An 18692-nucleotide genomic window follows, 5' to 3' on the forward strand; every position below is an offset into this window, starting at 1 on the left:
GACATTTTGACTGATGAATTCAGACGCTTCGAATTGGACTTAATTGGAGTTTCAGTAACTCATATCCCAGGGGTAGGAAGCATGGAATTAGGTGATGTAGGATTTGTTAACTCAGACTGGAAGGACGGGGTACATAGACAGCTAATAGGGCTCATGACGAATAAGGAATCTGCTAAGTCCTGTTTATGCTGGGAGGGCATTATTAATTGAATACCAATCGCTCATTTTATGACTAACAAGTTCGGGATATCAGTTATAGAACTATATGCCCTAGTTGAACTGACTGATGCGGATACTAGTGACTAAGATGAATTTCACTTACAGTTATAGGAGCGAATAGACAGGGTCCCAGGTAGAAATATGGTGTTTTTATTAGTAGATTTTAACGTTCAGGTCGGTAGAAATAGGGATAGATGGTATCATTACCTAGGTAAGTTCGGTGTAAAAAAAGAAAACAGCAATGGATACAGACTGTTGCAATTTTGTAGGTATAACAATCTAGTTATAACCAATACGGTATTTGGTCATAAAATGGCCCATAAGTTAAAGTGGTATTCACATGATGGTAAGACAGCAAAACTTATTGACTATGTTATGGTAATCCGAAGACTAGAAGGACCAATACAACATACTAGGGTATATTTTTTTTTTCTTTTTAAGTGTTTGATCAATATTTGATAGGTTTTGATTGTAAGTGTTATCATTTGTCTTTTCTTTATATTATTTTGTAGCGTACTTCTCATTTTTTGAGGGAAATAAAGAAAATAAATAAATAAATATAGGAGTGCTGTTATCCATGTTAAAAATACAGACCACCATCTAGTAGTGTCTAAGGTAAATTTAAAGCTGAAATCTCGATAGGGTAACTTCCTCCCGGGAAGTTATGATGTTGGTAGTCTCCAGGATGGGAACTTGAGAGAAACGTTCCAGGAACCAATACTAAACTAGAGAGTTTAAAATTTGCCAATGTAGAAGATGGATGGGATAACTTTGGGAAAACAATTTGTGAAGTTTCTGATGGTGTCCTGGGAAAAAAAGTTGGGACCACAGCTGGGAATATTAGTGAAACAGCTTTTGTGTTTACTTGAGAGAAGAGGCTTGTACAAGAATTATCTTAGCGATAGGTCGTATGAAAACAAAAGGAATGTGAAGAAAGCGGAGAAGGTTTAAAATGTGAATTACAGAGATGTGAAGTGGAAGCCGTAGATAAAATTGCCGAGGATCTGGAAGATGCAGCTAGATGGCATAATAGTAAAATGGCATGTAATAAATTGAGAGGGAGTAGTCAATATGAACTTGTCCCAGCTAAAGATAGGAATTGGGCCACAATTAGTAAAAAAGAAAGGGTTAAACTAGAATTAGCAGAATATTTTGAGAATATGTTAAACCGAGATAAAGTTACAGGAAAAGATATAGAGGAAAATGAAGAAGTTTGTGATACTCTGGATGTGAAGAGAGATTTGTTTTGTGAGGAGGAATTAGAGACAGTACTAAAAGGGTTAAAAAAATAATAATGTTCCATGTATTGATCGTGGGTTAAATGAGTTTCTTAAATATGGTTGCTCTGAGGTTAGAAAGAAGTTACTGAAGATATTGAATATGATTTTTGAAAAAGAGGAAATACTTAGCGATTTTAGAAAAAACTTTAATCAAACCACTGTATAAAAAAGGTCATGAGAGTGAGTGTGGTAAATATCGAGGCATTAGTCTGGTGTCTGTAGGTAGCAAATTACTTAGTAATATGACACTTTTTAGACTGAGGTGCTGTAGACGAGGTTTTAAGAGAAGAATAATACGGTTTTAGAAAAGGTAGAGGATTTGTCAACCAAATTTTTACTCTTAGGTTAATAATTGAGAAGTGCCTTAGTTATTAAACACCTTCGGTCCTCAGTTTTATAGATTATGAACAAGCGTTCGATTATGTTGATAGAACAGCTTTAGCAAAGATTTTCTCCTTGTGTGGTATACCTGACAAATACATTAAAGTGATTAGTGCTTTATACGAGAATAACATGGCTGCGGTTAAGGTAGGAAATGAGGTCAGCTACTGGTTTTGTATTAAATCAGGATTTGAGCAAGGTTATGTTTTATCGCCCTTTATATGTATTATTTTGATGGATTTTGTCTTGGGAAGCACAGGAAAGGCAATAGGAGACCACGGAATCAAATGGGGAGGAAAAACTCTCATGGACTTAGATTTTGCTGAAGATTTTAACATCCTAGATGAAAGTGTGAGCAAAATGAATAAACTTTTAGATGTTTTTCAAGTTCATGGTGCTAGAATAGATTTAAAAATAGTTTTTAAGAAGACTAAGTCACAAAGGCTAGGAATAAGTGAAGGTGAAAAGTTGACATTTGACAGATAAATGATTGGTCAGATGGACAGCTTCACTTACCTTTGTAGTATTATTAGTAAAGAATGTGGGAGCAGTGAAAATATTAAAAGTAGAATAGCCAAGGCTCAGGGTGTTTTACAGTTAACGAAAAATTGGAAGAACAGGAAGATAAGTGTGCTAACCAAGATTAGAATGTTGGAAGCTACAGTGATGACTGTTGTCAAGTACGGTTCTGAAGCAGGGTGCTCCGAGAACTAGATGCAGATTTGCAAGATGTTTTCCAGAGAAACTGCCTACGGACTGTTCTGGGTATTCGGCTGACTGACCATGTTTCAAACAGCAGACTGTATGAAAAGTGAGGTTCAATCACGCTTTTCAAGGTTAGAATGAGAGAAAAGTTGAGATGGCTAGGGCACGTTCTGCGGATGAAGGATGATAGATTGCCAAGACTTTATTTTTCAGCGAACTGTATAGGGCTAAATGGAAAGCAGGTCGTCCGCGGTTGGGGTAGGAGGATGTCATAGCGAAAGATTTGAAGGAAATGGGAACTTCCTGGGAGGGTGTAAAGAGGGAGGCTTTGAATAGATTGGTATGGTGGAGGAGCGTACGTAGCTGTGTTGGCCTCAGGGGGCTGGGTGCTGCGTTGAATTATTAGTAGTAGCAGTAATAACCAAGGCGGTAAAAGTTTTGGGTTTGGCACTTGTATAGAAAACGTCGACTTTTAGTATGTTTTTTTTTTGAACAGCCTTTTGTATTGACTTTATTCTTATTCAATCTTTACAACAAAATCTACTAATTGTGCTGTTACATTTACTCAAAGTTTTTACCATATTTTGCTTGGACTACTCGTTTTCTAAAAGAGAATTTTTGTTTCGGTGGGATCCAGTTTTTTTCAGGCATTTTTTTTTAGCTTTTAACTGGCGAATACAGGGAAAACTGAATTCAGTGTAAGTCGCTGGACTTCAGTCTGAAGAGCCTCTACTACTTTTTTTTAAATCATGATTGGAATTACCCTCTACTTTAGGCAATGTAAGCCTAATTGCTTGTGCCTCTGAATTACTTTAACTACCAGTCGTTTTCATATCGGACTTTCCTATATGCATATTGCACAGGCAAGACAATTTACTCAACAAATTTCAAGAACTTTCAATTTCATTCTTTTTTTTTTCAAGGTTAAATGTTCCTTCTGCAATTTTTTCTTTTACAGTCCTACGATTTTCCTCTTTTCAACCTGCAGTCCTCTGCAAGTTTTTCAAAATAAGTCATTGAAATTTGCTTTGCATTTTCTTCGATTGAAAACATGAAAAAAAAGAGGGTAAATTAAACCTATTTCTTAAGCAAGTATAGATCATTCTCTAAGTAAGTCATGTCATAATTCTAGCTTAGTGGATGATCATATCTGAAACTAGTGAATCTAATGATATTAGAATCTTAAATTGGGAATCAATAAATCGAATCTTTTATTGGGAAAATAAACCGTCATGATTTATTTCTTAGTAAAACTTCAATTTGTCACCAACTTCTTTTCTTAGTTAAAACCATTTACAGTGAATCTGATTGATTTTAGGGTTAAAAAGAGTCTAAAGGTTCGTTTGGAAAAACAGCTATACTTAGGCCCGAATTGTAATTTATTGAGGTTGTGAGGCAACAGGTTAAAAATCAAAGAAATGTATTTTACAAGGGGGGGTACCACTTTACAAAATTGTGTTACTACTTATACCAGAGAAAATTAAAGGTTAATGGAAGTCGGACATTGAAAAGAAGTCTAGTATATGTTGATTTCTTTTCGCTTAAACACCATGAGAATGCAGCAGCATTTTGCTGAATATGAGCACACCCAGTTTTCAGTTTCTACGGTTGGTTACAAGTCAGTCGCAATTCAGTCAGTCATAGACATTAACACATCCGAACAGAGTTTGGTATAATAAATAACCTTCTACTGCGTCACCTTTGGAACCTCACTGTACTGCGTTATCTTTAGTCTAAGAGAAAACTGCCCAAAAGGCATTCTTTTTTGGAACTTGTAAAAAGTTTTAATTCAACAAAACATTAAGTTCCATAAACACCGCGAAAAATCACTTAATTTGATTGTACAAATCATATTCAGCAAAGGCACAAACTGTAGTTCTAATCCAAACCCATCATCTTGGAAAATAAGCTGAAGCCTGTTTTTGCTCTTTCTTATCTTTGGACGGTAAGCTACTGCTCTTCAGGAATGGTCGCCTTGTACTGCCGCTGACGTGTTGCCTGGAATGAGCATTTTTGGTCCCTGAATCTCTATTTGCTGCACTTTCCTTCTCAGTGTCGCTGCATCGTTGAGGACTAGGCTCGAAATAAATTGGATCAATAGGACTCTCGCTGAAAGAAGAAATATCAAGATCGAAAGACTAAAATTGAAAGTCAGATTTGTGATGTTAGAACAAGAAGGATTCAAAGCAATACCGCTATCTCCGTTCGCTTTTGTTGAAACATTCTGCAATTGTCTTCGAAATGGCTCACATAACTGATAGGCTATTTGAATTACCCTTCCTGTTTGCCTATCTACCTTTGTTCTGCCCTATGATGGACGATATAATATCATCAACAAGTGAAATTAATCATTTTTATATAACTGAAAAAGTTATCTGCCTTAGCCTTAGTTTTGTTAGTCATTGCTTGGCTCTCAAGTCTTCCACCAAGTTGATCAAATTCAGTTGATCATTGGCCTTACTGTAATTAGAGTTATTCAAAGTTGTGTAAGCTCTGTCGCTCACCGAGACTATATGTCTTGACCTTACTCTAATTAGCCATGAGCGAGTCCATTGATTTGTGAATTTGATAAACTTGGTGGAAGACTTGAGACCAAAGCCATGGCTAATTACAGTAAGGCCAAGACAAATAGTCTCTGTGAGGGACAAAGCTGGCATAACTTTCAGAGTATAAAAATGGAATGTAAAAGTGATGATAGATGTAAGCCAAGACTTACAGGACATTCTTTTTAGGCAAAGAGTATCGTCATCATTATTATTAATTTTTTTTTTCGCGTCAATTCTTTCAGTGACGAATATTCTCAGATCGTTGATTACAAGGCTGTGTATTTTAAATGCGACATCTCTCACACAGATTCACGAAACAAGCTTTAAGGATGGCCTAGAGTTGAAGTTTAGCCGCACATTACACAGGGTTTGTCTGGGTAGCATTAGGACTGATTTCCTTCCACCGCGACTGTACTTCGGAGCGTGCGTACGCCGATTGGATTCGGTACAGGGCGTTCCTAGCTAACGAACGAGCGGTTGGTCAATTGTCTCCGAGGACTTGGAGTAAGGAAGGGCATTTTTGCGTGACGTGTTTCTGTGAGTGGTGCAAGCCGAAAATGCAGCGTTCATTATAGCACAGGTACGCGATTAAATTATGTGTGAAACTTGGTAAATCTTTGACAGAGACGTTTGACATGATCAAGCAGGCTAACCCCGATTCTGCTTTAGCAAAAAGTGGCACTAGGCTTTTTTGGAGGGCCGGGAAGAAGTCGCCGACTAAGACCGTGTTGGAATACCTTTGACAAACACCGACAATGTGACTCGTATGCGCTAAGTTTTGAACTCAGACCGTCGACTAAGTATTTGTTTAATTGCCCAAACGTTAAATTTACCAAAATCTGTCGTTCATGACATTGTGACGGTGCATTTGAATATGCGCAAGGTGTGCGCAAAGATGGTACCAAAAGTGCTTACTGACGACCAGGAATTGCGGCAAGTGGAAGTGTGCCAAGAAAATTTGGACAGGTGCGAAAGTGAACCTCAATTTTTAAATAACGTAATAACAGGTGACCAGTCCTGGATCTTTGAGTATGATCCCAAGACAAAGAGGCAATCTCTCGAGTGGCACAGGTCATCGTCTCCTCGCCCCCAAAAAAGCCAAGAATAAGCAAATCCAAAGTGAAAACGATGCTCATTGACTTTTTTGACATCAAAGGCATCGTCTACCATGAATTTGTCAACCGTCAACGCCAAGTTTTATTTGGAAGTGCTCAAGAGACTCGAATGAAGGGTCAATCGGGTCTGACAAGACATCGCAGTCAACTGGAAAATCACCACGACAACGCCCCAGCACACACCGCCTTTCTCGTGAACAGCTACCTAACCAAGACCGGCATCCCAACGCCTCCGCAGCCGCCGATGTGCCCCCCACCCGTGATTTTTTTGTTTTCTCGCCTGTAAACACCGACGAAAGGCAAGCATTTTTAGGCGACAGAGAGGGTCTAAGCAGCATGCACCGTGGCTTTCAAGGCTATTCCGGAAAATGCACCGTGACACCTTCAATGCTTGGAAATCGCGCTGGCAGCGCTGCGTTGACGCAGAAGGAGCCTATTTTGAAAGTTTTAAAGAATTGTAGCGATTGGCTCAATAATAACTAAGCTATCTTTTTTATATATTATTTTAATTGAAACACAAAGGTGCATTCGTAATACAAAAGAAACGTCTTTATGTAGTTCTCCTATTGAAGAGCGAGTCTCAACATAACAGTATATGTTATTATTATGTTAGAATAATTCTTTCTAAGTCTGATGTTTCCACGAGACAATGCAAGAATCCTTTAATTGACAAGAATCAAGTTTCCTTTTCAATCTCCTAGAATGTGATTACAGAGAAGAGACAGGGTTGCCACTCGAATAAAATTAATGGTACAAATCGGATCTGCCCAAAAAGTATCACGTGGTGCCTTAGATTTCTCTTTGGTTTGACGCAAAATAAAAGATTTTTTCTTAATCCTGCTGTGTTTGAGACGAGTCTCGGTCAATAATCATGAAAATTATCATCAATTATCTAAGGTCATTTTCTAAATTAAGTCGATCGCATTATAATAATTTGAGCCTAACATAAGTATACATCCGTTTTGACTACTACAAGATTTTAAAATCTTCAAAGGAATACTCAACCGCTTAAAAGGAGTTATCTTCAAAATTCCGATTGGGAAAAAAGTTTTTGTTTGTTTCTTATTCAGCGGGACAGGATTGTGTAGCTAACAAGACCCTGTAATTTCGATTACATAATTTTTATTTCAGGCATAGAATAAAGTAATTCAGTTCACACTGCTTAAAGGATCATTCAGTTATTAAAATGGCAGTAAGTATAATCACAGAAAAAATTGGGAGCCATGAAACAAGATGATCTAGCCTTCCATTTTCTTGCGCTCCTAATCAGCTCTTCAGGAACATTCAGTTTCTGGAAAGGGAATTGTACGTTTCATATGTGAATTTTCGGAAATCGTTATTGGGTGTAATTATTTCAAAGCCCGAATAAACTTTAATGCCAAAAGACGTAACAACCTTCAAGTTACCTAGTTATTCGCATCACATTTACAAATACATTCAAAATATCAGCCACGTCTGAAACTGTGAAGTCTACTATACTATGCCAACAGTCCCTAATATAAGTCCCTAAAATCAACGAAGGCACGAAATAGTTGCTACTTTCAAAGAGAGCATTCAAAAAGTACTAAAAGTAGTAGTTTCATTCTACTCATGGCAACCCTGGAGAGAGAGTTTCAAGACCATTCTTTGATTCTCTAAAAAGGACGTTTTGTATACACCATCTAGAACGCATCCTGTGAATGGAATATCCTTTTTAATTTTCGCATAATGGAGTCTTGAGCCTCACCTGCCTCTATGTGTGCTACCAGAATCGTCCTTTGACTTATTTGATTCACATCTAGTTGCTCTGAGCTGTCCCAAATGAGGCTGCTTCCCTATATTGCTTAGTGTTGCCGCCACTTGCCTGCTCGTCAATCCCTGTGCAGTACCAAGTTGCTTTTGCAGATCCGCTATCTGTTGATTCAACCAGGAAATAACTATAATAAAAGAGATGCACAAATAATATGCAGGGATGTACATTAGTGTCCAGTTTAGAATTATTTCGAGGGGTTGGGCTGGGGCTATAGTAATTCATTGGAGGAGATTGTGGCCTCTAAGCTCGATACTACTAACATTGTTTAGAAATATAAAACTGTTGGAACTAATTTGATCTTCCTCGTTTTTCATTTTCCCTAACGGCCTGCGTCTGTAAGCATTGGATATTGAACACAAACGCTTTAAATGTACTTTATTCCACCAAACTTTGTCTTTCTCTTTATCTGAGATGTAGTAATAATCTCAATTAGGAAACAATCGTCTTCTCTGTATACATTACCGGTTGCCATATCGTAAAATGATCCTGGACGGATGAAACTTCCTCCAACCTTCTTACACGGCATGAATCATTGTTTTAATGTTTTGGTATAATATAATTCTTTGCTATTTTCGACAAGGTAAGCTGCATCCCTCAAACCGTACCTTCTTATAGTAAAAGATAGACCTAAGAGTAAGCACAAAAAGAGTGAAAACTGGCGTTAGTCAATAAAAAAACATTAGCAACATCTAGAGTTTGAAGCTTCGCAATTGTATTTAATCTTGCAAACTGTAGTTTTGTCCTGAGGCGGTGCAGTGTAATTGACCTTAGCTTGGTAATACGGGACCCAGACATCGAACCTAGCTGTGGCACATGCTGCAGAGCCTACGCACGGATCCTAGTAGTCAATAAACGTTGTTAATCTGATTTCTTACTTACTTTGGGAAACTGTGAGTTTATGGTGACGCACTTTGTTTGAACTCAGCTTGGCAATATAGGACCCACAGTTCAAACTCAGCTGTAGGCACACATTGCTGTTCCGACACAAGGACCTTAGTAGCCCAAGAAGCGTCGTTAATCCGATGCAATACAGTTGGGAAACTGTGATCAGAAACATATTACTACGTTAATTTTGCCAATTATAGTAATTTCACCTTATTATAACAGTGAAAAAGGCCAGTGCTGTCCAGACGCAAGGACCTTAATAGCCAAGATGTGTCGTTAATTCGATTCAATGCAATTGGAAAAATGTGATCAGAAACATTAATACGCTAATTTTGCTAATTTTACCTTACTATTACAGTGAAAAAGGCCAAAAAACGCCAAACGCTAGATGGCATAGGTCTTTCTTTGGCCGAATATAGCGCCAGTTTCTACTATTGCAAAATATCCATACTCTTGTATATAGACCATAATATTATTAGTAATTTCGCGTCAGAAAGTAGAATGCAGTTTCTAAACAGCAGAAATGTGCTTTCCTAAGATTCTAGCAAGCTTTCCATAACTTTTAAGACGAGCGTTGCAGAATTCAATTGTGAGGCGCAACAATGTTCATCAGAGACGCAGGAATAGGGGGGGGGGGGGTCAGGTCTCTCCCCATAAGTCACATACAACAGCTAGTGAAACCTCATGATCAATAATCGCAATGTTAAGTATACCCAAGCAACGTACAAAATGTTCAACTGATTAATTGAATATTTGAGATTAACGCTTAAAATTGGAGCGTCATGTCAATCTTAAGAAGAGGCACCAGATGCAACTTTTGGGCTTAAAAATTATTTCACAACCAGTTGATTAATAATCTCAGTTGATTACTACGATATATTTAAAGGAGATGTGGGACCAGACACAAATTTTGGGGATTAAAAATCGTTGCGTCGGCGCTTATTGAAACAAAAAAATATTACTAGGGCCTAAACCTTTCACTTTCGGTTTACCCCTATCACAAGAAGTAACAGGAACAAAGAACATAAAATATCAACTAAAAGAGGTTTCGTGAGGAGTGTTCAATGCTTCCTTTCGCACAGCATTATATGTTGCCATTCATTTTCAGGTGGCAGCAGAGCTTTCAAGCGAGAAAATCCAAAGCAAAACATACCGTGATTAAAGACAGTAATTTGGTAGCGTAACATATTTAAACGGTGGTCTTGGCTCTTTAAATTAAGGAAACAATCTTTTTAATTTAATTTTTATTTTAATATAATTTTATTCCTAATTTTAAAATTAATTATAAAACTCTAACATCCAACGTTAACTACGTACGGTCAATATAAAACAAAACTAGAGGTTTCTCTACTAAGAAGTTAGCGTACTTGTTAGAGGGCGACAACGCCACTAGATATCGGACCCCAAATTCTTATACTACCTGTTTCGTTAGTTTTCAAAGTCTTTTCCTGATCTTGCAGTTTTTCATTAGCATCTTCGAAATCCTCCTTGTGTCTTTTCATTTCATCCTCTATTCGTATCCTTTCTTCTATGTACTTCTTCATTTCTTCCTTTAGAGATTTAATTTCACTTTCCCGATTTTCAACTACTTTTTCTTGTTGAAGAATTAGCTCACTACGAGCTTGCAGCTGGAAAGAAAAATAAATGTGAGAAACGCATCTTATACTAAGACGAACTTTTGGTAGCAAAAATGTTGTATGCCCCAACAACATGAAAAGCTACACAGTTTGTACATACACACAAAAAATGGGATAGGAACTTTCCCTCTCTTTCACATGCTGTGAGATTCTGGGACTGGTCCCATTTTTGATTAAACTATACAAAAAAAAGACTGTAAGAAAGCCAACAAACATAGAAATATCGAAACCATTTTTTTTTTTAATGATGTGTTTACACATAATCTTCGGATCACCTTATAGATCTAAGCTAAGTAAACCTGTGCAGAGTAAATTTTTTTTTTTTTTTTTTTTTTAATAAAAAGGTTGGTTTTTTTATTTCACTTTGTAAAAACGTTTGGAATCGATTAGGCCAAACCCTCAGAAGAATCCTCAATCATAATTTAGCAGATACGAGATAAATCCACGAATATGACACTATCTTCTACATAGGTTAATACTCCGCTGTTTGTTTCGACCCGGTCCATGTATTCTGTGCTTCATAGGGGGATTAGGAGTTGGGAGCACCTTGATATAAGATGTTAGCGACATTTCTTCGTTTTTACAGTTAAATTAAAGAAATGCTTTTGGTAAATGTGAATTTTAGTAGTTTCATTCGGAGAAGGGGGGGGGGGGATTAGACGAATCAATAAAGTAGTAATTATGACCTCTAGGGGTACGAATAGAATAGTACATGTGATAAAATTCTTTGTTATAAGATCTGTGACGCCAATTAGGAGTAGTAAAGTAAATAGCTATGAGTTTTTTTTTGTATATTTTGCCAGCCCCCTAAGACAAGTTTTTTACTTCTTGGGGTGGTCATTTAACTGTTCAGTTCTGAAATAGCATTCGTTTCGTGAACACCTATCTTGGTACTGAAAGTTATCAGTGAGAAAAACCGGTTTCTTGTTACAGTATTTATCTAACTTGCATAATCAGATTAGTATATCTGGATTGGACATAGTTCACTATAAATTTGGTCATCAATTTGGAGTATTTACAAGGTATTTTCTGTAAGAAGGGGTTTAAATCGCCCCTTCACCATAAACATCATTTTGCGTCAGAGGTTAACAACTTATTGTATATTTTGCTTTGAACTGAACTAGTTTGACTGATAAACTAAACATATCCTCTTAACCATGCATTATGGCTCTCGCTTCACTCTTCAACACAACCACGCCCCTCATCAAAACGTTTCTAAATCTAATGAGTTCCACCCTTTCTCTCCGAAAGCACAGCCACCTTAACCTTACAAAATAATAATAAGAAAAACGGAGATGATACTGAGAATAATGGAACATAGTAATTTTCCAAGCTTCTATATTTTCTAATTAAAGAAAAAATGATATCTTATAATTTAACTTTGATAAGTCAATCACAAATTTTATGCTTGAAAGTTAAATTCATTCAACCCAATATACAACTAACACGATACAGAGCAACAGTCAAGCGTATTCTGACTTTATCAGCAAGTGTGACCCCTGTGTAGCCCGGAATTCAAATACGAACTTTGTAGAACTGATCACAATGGGAGGCATGTATTGGAGGAAGGGCAGAGGGCTGTAGTCAATAAACGAGCAGAGTGGTAAACATCTGCTTTTTATTGGCACTTTTTAATGCACTAAACAGCAAAAACCCAGAAAAATGAAGTGCACCAAGGTTCTGGACAAACCCCCCTGTTTGTCAGTATAAGCAAAGAAAGAGCAACTACCTTAGTAGCAGCTGATTTATTATCAGCATGCAATTTAGCGATTATTTGATTGGCCTTCACAAGGTCTTCTGTAACATTTGTTATGGCTTCTTCTCTTCTTAAAACCGTTGATTCCAGTTTGTCCATCTCTTCAGCAAATTTTCTCTAAAAAAAGACTATTATCATTATTCTACGCCTTTTTTCTAAGCAACCATGAGCTTCAAAATGTCTGTATTTCTTACAGATTATTCCGTTTATAATTAGAAAAAAGTTACCAACTACATATCGACAAAATGGTGATCAAACCTTGAGAATTTGTTTCTATCTTCTAGATGGGAACAAAATTCCCGAAAAAAACTAGAACAAACAAAGGCGTTAAAATAGATATTTGCGCGCATTTTTCCTAAATAAACATTGAAGATTGTTAAATCTACCAGCTACCTTGCTTCGGATTAGCTTCAATATGATATCTTCAGTATCATAATTTACTCATTTTTATTTTTGGATTACAGAATATCGTCAAGCTAAAAACAAAAGGGTAATTTTGACCTTTTTTCTTGAAACTAAATTGTTAGCTCAAAGTGAAAAAGCTTAATCAAGTAGACGTGTATCTACTAGCCCCATTTCAACATAAAATCAAGAGAGTAATGTGATAAAAACGGAGTAGCATTTTCTTTGCATCAAAATTAGCAAAACTTAACAGGCTATAATTTAATATAACGAATGGTAAAGAATAGTGACTGAGCACATGGCAATCTTGGACCGATAAACTTCATCTAAAGCAACAGAAGATATTAATGAATGGGACAACAATGTTTCACTACCTTTAGCTCAAAGATCACAGAGTTTCGTCATCACGCAGATTTTCGAAAAGAAGTACGAAAATTTGGTTTCTACGGTTTCTGATTCAATTATATTTAAATAAAATCTAATAGTAGAAACTATTGTCTATACCATGCCTTCTTCGCATACATTTTAGTTTCACGTGGACACTATTATGTTGGGCTAAATTCAAAACTACAGCCAAACATGAGGCGGGATGATTTAGCGACTCATTTTAATTTGTGCAGATTCTTCTAATTGAAACCTCTAAAGAAGAAAAAAAGTTCAAAAGAACACAATTCATGCAAAAGATTAACAAAACTGCTGTCGCTCTTCAGTCGAATTACAAAAATACGAAAAAGCGTCTGTTCGCTATAGCCACGACAACATGTTCTTAATTCATGAAGGTTTACAAATAATGTACATTTCGCACTTGCGTCAATTATTCAAAATACACTATTAATTTACAAGATCTGTAGGTAATTTTATCACATATAAACTATTTTCACATGCAGAGTACTTGTTATAAAATACTAAGATAAAGGCCTGAGTCAATCTTTGAGGATTAATGTTACAAAAAAAAGGTCCAAAAATAAAGACGAATCGGATAAAATGTGCTAGAATTGAGAATGCCATGAGCTAGATTATATAATAGACAAAAAGAAACTTTTAAATTAAAAGTTAGACTTGGGAATTGGACGGTTTATTGTTAAAGGAAGTAATCAATGAGAAAAAATTTTTTCATAGCCCCTAGTATTTGTCTTTAAGCTAGTTAGATTCAACACGGGTAAAGAAAACAGTTTTCAGGTTTTTTTTTAACATAATGTAATCCCTAAAAAGTATAATATTTATTTACAGGGGTCGGCCGAAACAATACTCCCGAAAAAGTGACTTTAGTTATTTCACAAAAAAAGTGACAAAAAGTGACTACCAAGTGGCAATCAGAGCACAGGCAAATGAAATACACAAGTCCCAGTTACTGCCTTATGATCATCATTGCCCTCTAAAAGCCCGCGAGGTAACGGAAAAGATGGCCGATAGTTTTATTTTATGTTTGATTAATTTATTTGCTCATACAAAAGAAAGGACTTTAATGAAAACACAACTTCAATTAAGGTAAAAGGTACAAACAACATTAGAAAAGCAAAACTTTTAAATGTTTACGAACAGGAATAAACCGTACGATTGGCGTTCATGAGTAAGCGTAACAATCACTGGTAGAATTACACTTAACATAATTAGCCTCATACTTCTTCTGCTTTTTGAATGGCGATCGATCAGTTCTGATTTCTTCTTCAAGACAAATAATTCCACAGATTCAGCATCATTTGCTCTTTCCCTTTCTTCAGAACGAGCTTTTAGTGCTGCTTCCAGCATGCTTTGAGCCTGAACAATGTTCGAAAAGTCCTTCTCTTCTACTGCTTTCTTCAGACGTTCTCCTGCATCTTTCTGAAGAGTATGTCCAATTTCTTTCTTCTGTTTAGCCATCTCTATTCTTAATAAAATGTCAGACTCTAGCTGACATTATTTTCTGCTTCTTCTGGACCAGGTACTGGACTACCGATTCAGAATCTTTTTTTTAACTTCAAGCTTTTCCTTTTCCACTTAATCCTATTTTGGTCCAATAACGTAAAGTTCATAGCTAGCTCTAGCTGATCTGGCTAAACACAGCAGTTTTTTTGTGATCGGCACAAGCTCGGTTTTGTTCTCTGCTGCGTAGAGCATCAGCAACAAAGGCTTTAGCGTTTAGGGTCCGCTCCTCTGTACGGGCTTGTATGCTAGTCATTAACTGAGCTGAACGAGAAAATCCTCGCTCCACGTCTGCGCTTCCATGGGAGAGCAAAAGAGCTGCTCTAACTAATCGACCCAAGACCTGATATTTCACATCACCATCCACTGTCCTCAGTTCTAGGATCTTTTGCCAAAAGCTATCGATTCTCGTACCGTTCGTGGGGTCTCTGAGTGGTGACACAGGGTCCAACAGTAATAATTACCATTCTCCCTGGACTTCTTATCTCTATTTTCGTCTTAGAGATAAGAAGTTATGCGACGTAAAGAACATCACTGCAACCCACCAGTTGGAATCTGGCTCGGGAAGACTGAAGCAGCTAAAACTTCGGAAAAAATTGTTCGCAGGGCATTTTGCCAACAAATACTGTACAGTAGCTTTGACTTGCTTCTTAAATCCTAGGAAAAAAAGAAGTTTCCCATCTTTCTGAGTCGCCCTCGAAGAAGCAAAATCTGCCAGGATCTGCTCATTACACCAAGGTTACTCCGGATATACTTTTACAGCACTGTCTATGCTTTAAAACCCCACGGCGAGGTGATAGTTGACATCATCGGCACGTATAATGTCACCAACATTACTCCTGGTAAACCGCTCTCACACTATGCGTCCAGTCCCGTCTTCCCTACCAAAGCAGTTTTCCGAAAATTTCGTCTTGCCCATCACTCAAAATGACCTACAAAAAGAACAGGTGTTTTATGGATTTAGAAAACCTTTTCATCAACTTGTACATTTATGCAGACACATATAAACTCATAGAGCCAATGAAAGACGCTTATTACACCTTACGTTTTGACGTCTTCTAAACCCAAACACAAAAAGAGAAGCAAATGCAGGAAACATAACTTAAGAATCAGGGCCAAAATGTCCATCTTCTAAGCAGCCAATTTGGGTAGATGCTCAGTGAACGAAGGCCTATGAGCAGCTTTGGGAGGATTATTTATCAACAGTGAACTTACCTTTTCTATCAACTTGAATGTCCTACCTTCCATTAGTTTACTAAATTGCTGAAAAAAAGCTCAAAACATGAAAAAAAGTGACTTTAGCGACAAATTCAGTGAAAAAGTGACAAAAAGTGACACGTCCAAAAAAAAGTGACAAATCCCTATATTTATCTATGCAGATTTGGCAAACAATCAAAATTGATTGATTGTTGCTATATGTAGTAGCACTTACAAGTTGTATCTTCACCAAGGAAACATAACACTTCCTGTGAGACACAAAATAAGAATTTACGCATCTCAGTTATAGAATTTCATTTGTACAAAATGAAAATTTAATCACTCTTGCAAAATAGTTTTACAAAGACAGGCAAGGAATTTTTGGAATTTAACTTGGTGAGTAAAGTAACGGAATACAAATAGCTGCTCTTCTGCTCTGCATGAAAGAAAGAAAGAAAGAAAGAAAGAGATTTTATTTGAGCCCTACGGCCATACACAACATGATTTAATAATACAACACTGCACAGAACACACACTCAATATAAAACAATACTTATTTTCATTCACTCGGGCTCGACTGAGCCTCTCCCGCCTTTTCCACATATCGTGCCATTTTGCATATGGTTCCAGGCATCGAAGACCTCAGGATATCAGAAAGCAGCACCAACCGATGGTCCCCCCAAATTTCATCCCTAAGACTTTCAAGCTCCTGGCACTCCATGAGGAAATGGGCTAAATTATTATCCTCTTTTCCGCAATACCCACACTTACCATTTGTACCCTTATTTTTTTAAATTTCTGTCCCCTATGTACTGGAAGGCTATTTCCCCTCAACTGGATCCATGATTTTAAATATCTAAAAGGTAAATTTACCTTAAAATAATATTCCTCCCCAAAAATTTCTTTTGCTTTACTATGTTCCTTCAGTGTTTCCGACGAACAGTGTTTCTTCTGCTCTGCATGTTTGAGCACGGCATTGTAGAATATTTGTAAATTGAGTTTTTATCTCAACTATGCATGAACTTACCATATAGACCTTCGGAACTGACGGTTGCTTATTTACCAAAAGGATAAAGAATCACCATCTCAACGGCTTTGACACATACATTTATAAGTAACTGTGGTATTCCTGATCAAACAGTTCGCGATAACGAACTGTAAGTAAGCAACGAGTAGTTTGATAACAATTAATAAATCAAAAGAATTGGATTTTTCTGCTGATAAATTTAAAATTGTTTTCCGCAAAATAAGTTTTTCAAAGAAAATTAAAGAGCTCTATTTAGCCAAAAATTAGCAGAAATAAAGTCAAATAATCTTCCAAGCGTAAATCTACCACAAACAACTATTGATAAATAAATAAAACTCACAACAAACAGAAACTACAATAAATAACCGAGTCAAACTCAAAACGAACAGAAATTAACATGAGCTGATAACCCCCATACCTTCTCAAGACCAGAACATAATTTACACTTTAGTGAAAAAAAAAAAAAAACAACAAATAACCGTGGACTGTAAGTTTAACTGACATATACTTATATTTATTCCTTAAAGTTTTAATTTTTTTTATGAAAGTAAAAAAAAAAATAAAAACATTTAAAAAAAATTTTTTCAGTAAAGCGCAAATTATGTCCTGGTCTTGAGAAGGCATGGGGGTTTTCAGATGCACATAGGAAAATACGAGGTGTTGTGGAGTGGTATCCACCCTCCGATCAATCTGAATCTTAAAAAGGGCACTAGAACTTCGGATTACCAATCCAATGGGCCCCTCTGAAGTTTATATGATCATTCTTTCTATATAAACCTTATATGCCCCAGGGCATAACTTACAACCCCTGTCCTGAGGGTTATGGGAGGGGGTTCATCCTCAAAGACGTAATTTCCGGGCCTTTCAATTACGTTGAACAAAAGGGCTATCTCAAAATACTGACTGAATATGTTTGTGGAAATGGTGGGCGTAGGAGGGTTAGTTGCCCTCAAATCACTTTCGACTATTAAAAAGAGCACTAGTCCTTTCAACTTCCAATCGAATGAACCCTTTTCGGAATTTCTACAACAATACCTTCGATACAAAGTGCCCTGGTCTAAGACAAACCAGAAAAAAAGTATAATAAATAATCCATTTTTCCCACATCGCTCTTCACTTAGGTAGCGCTATTGCGCTGCCTAATATTCTTAACATTTTAAATTCATTAAGTTTGATGTACCCATCAAAAGCTACGAGCCTGAAAAAATGTGAATGATTTTCGAAAGAGTCGGTAAACACACCCAAAAATTCAAGCTATCTTAATGAAAATCACGCCGTTAAGTTCAGCATAGCAGAAAGCTCCACTGTAGAGGTTTGAAGCTCCTATTTACAAAAATATTGATTTTTTTTTGGGGGGGGGGGAAAGATCATGGATGCGTGTTTATTCTTTTTTATTTATCTATTTCTTCCTAAGGGTGACCGTATCAAACTAATTATCCTAGGATATCGAGTGGGGTCTCATTCGAACGGAAATGAAAAATTTTTTAGTGATCTTTTAATCAACAAAAATATTGGAGGGCAGCTTCCACCCCCGCGTCTCCTTTTCCAAAAAGAAATCCGATCAAAATTTTTAGATACCTCTTTGGTTCAGCATTGTTTCAGAGTCTAATAAGCTATACTTCTAAGGACGACAAGACCCCCACAGCGCCTTGAGAGACGTCTGTATGTTTTGCAATTTGTAAATTGTTTACGCATAGGATTTGTTCTTGGAAAGTAAGAATTTTCCGAGGGAGAATTTACTGCAGGAGAAGGGGGGTATCCACGGGAAGTTTTCCACTAAAAGGAAATTTTTCATGAAGAAGGCTGGGGGATTTCTCGGACTATTTGAAAAATGATCAGAAATTAAAT

The 18692-nt window shown here is 36.8% G+C and overlaps 1 protein-coding gene across 1 annotated transcript in view; it reads right to left on the reverse strand.

Annotated features, from left to right (window-relative positions):
• Positions 1-4343: 4343 nt before the first annotated feature.
• Positions 4344-18692, reverse strand: part of LOC136039101 (spindle assembly abnormal protein 6 homolog) — a 70362-nt gene continuing 56013 nt past the window's right edge. The window contains exons 10-13 of the mRNA XM_065722585.1: positions 12290-12433; positions 10344-10551; positions 7973-8162; positions 4344-4694 (exon numbers count right to left, since the gene is read on the reverse strand). Coding sequence (XP_065578657.1) covers positions 4478-4694; positions 7973-8162; positions 10344-10551; positions 12290-12433 — 759 coding nt within the window. The 3' untranslated portion in view covers positions 4344-4477. The remainder of the gene's footprint in view (positions 4695-7972; positions 8163-10343; positions 10552-12289; positions 12434-18692) is intronic.

The sequence above is a fragment of the Artemia franciscana genome, chromosome 19 (assembly GCF_032884065.1).
Source record: "Artemia franciscana chromosome 19, ASM3288406v1, whole genome shotgun sequence".
Taxonomy (NCBI): domain Eukaryota; kingdom Metazoa; phylum Arthropoda; class Branchiopoda; order Anostraca; family Artemiidae; genus Artemia; species Artemia franciscana.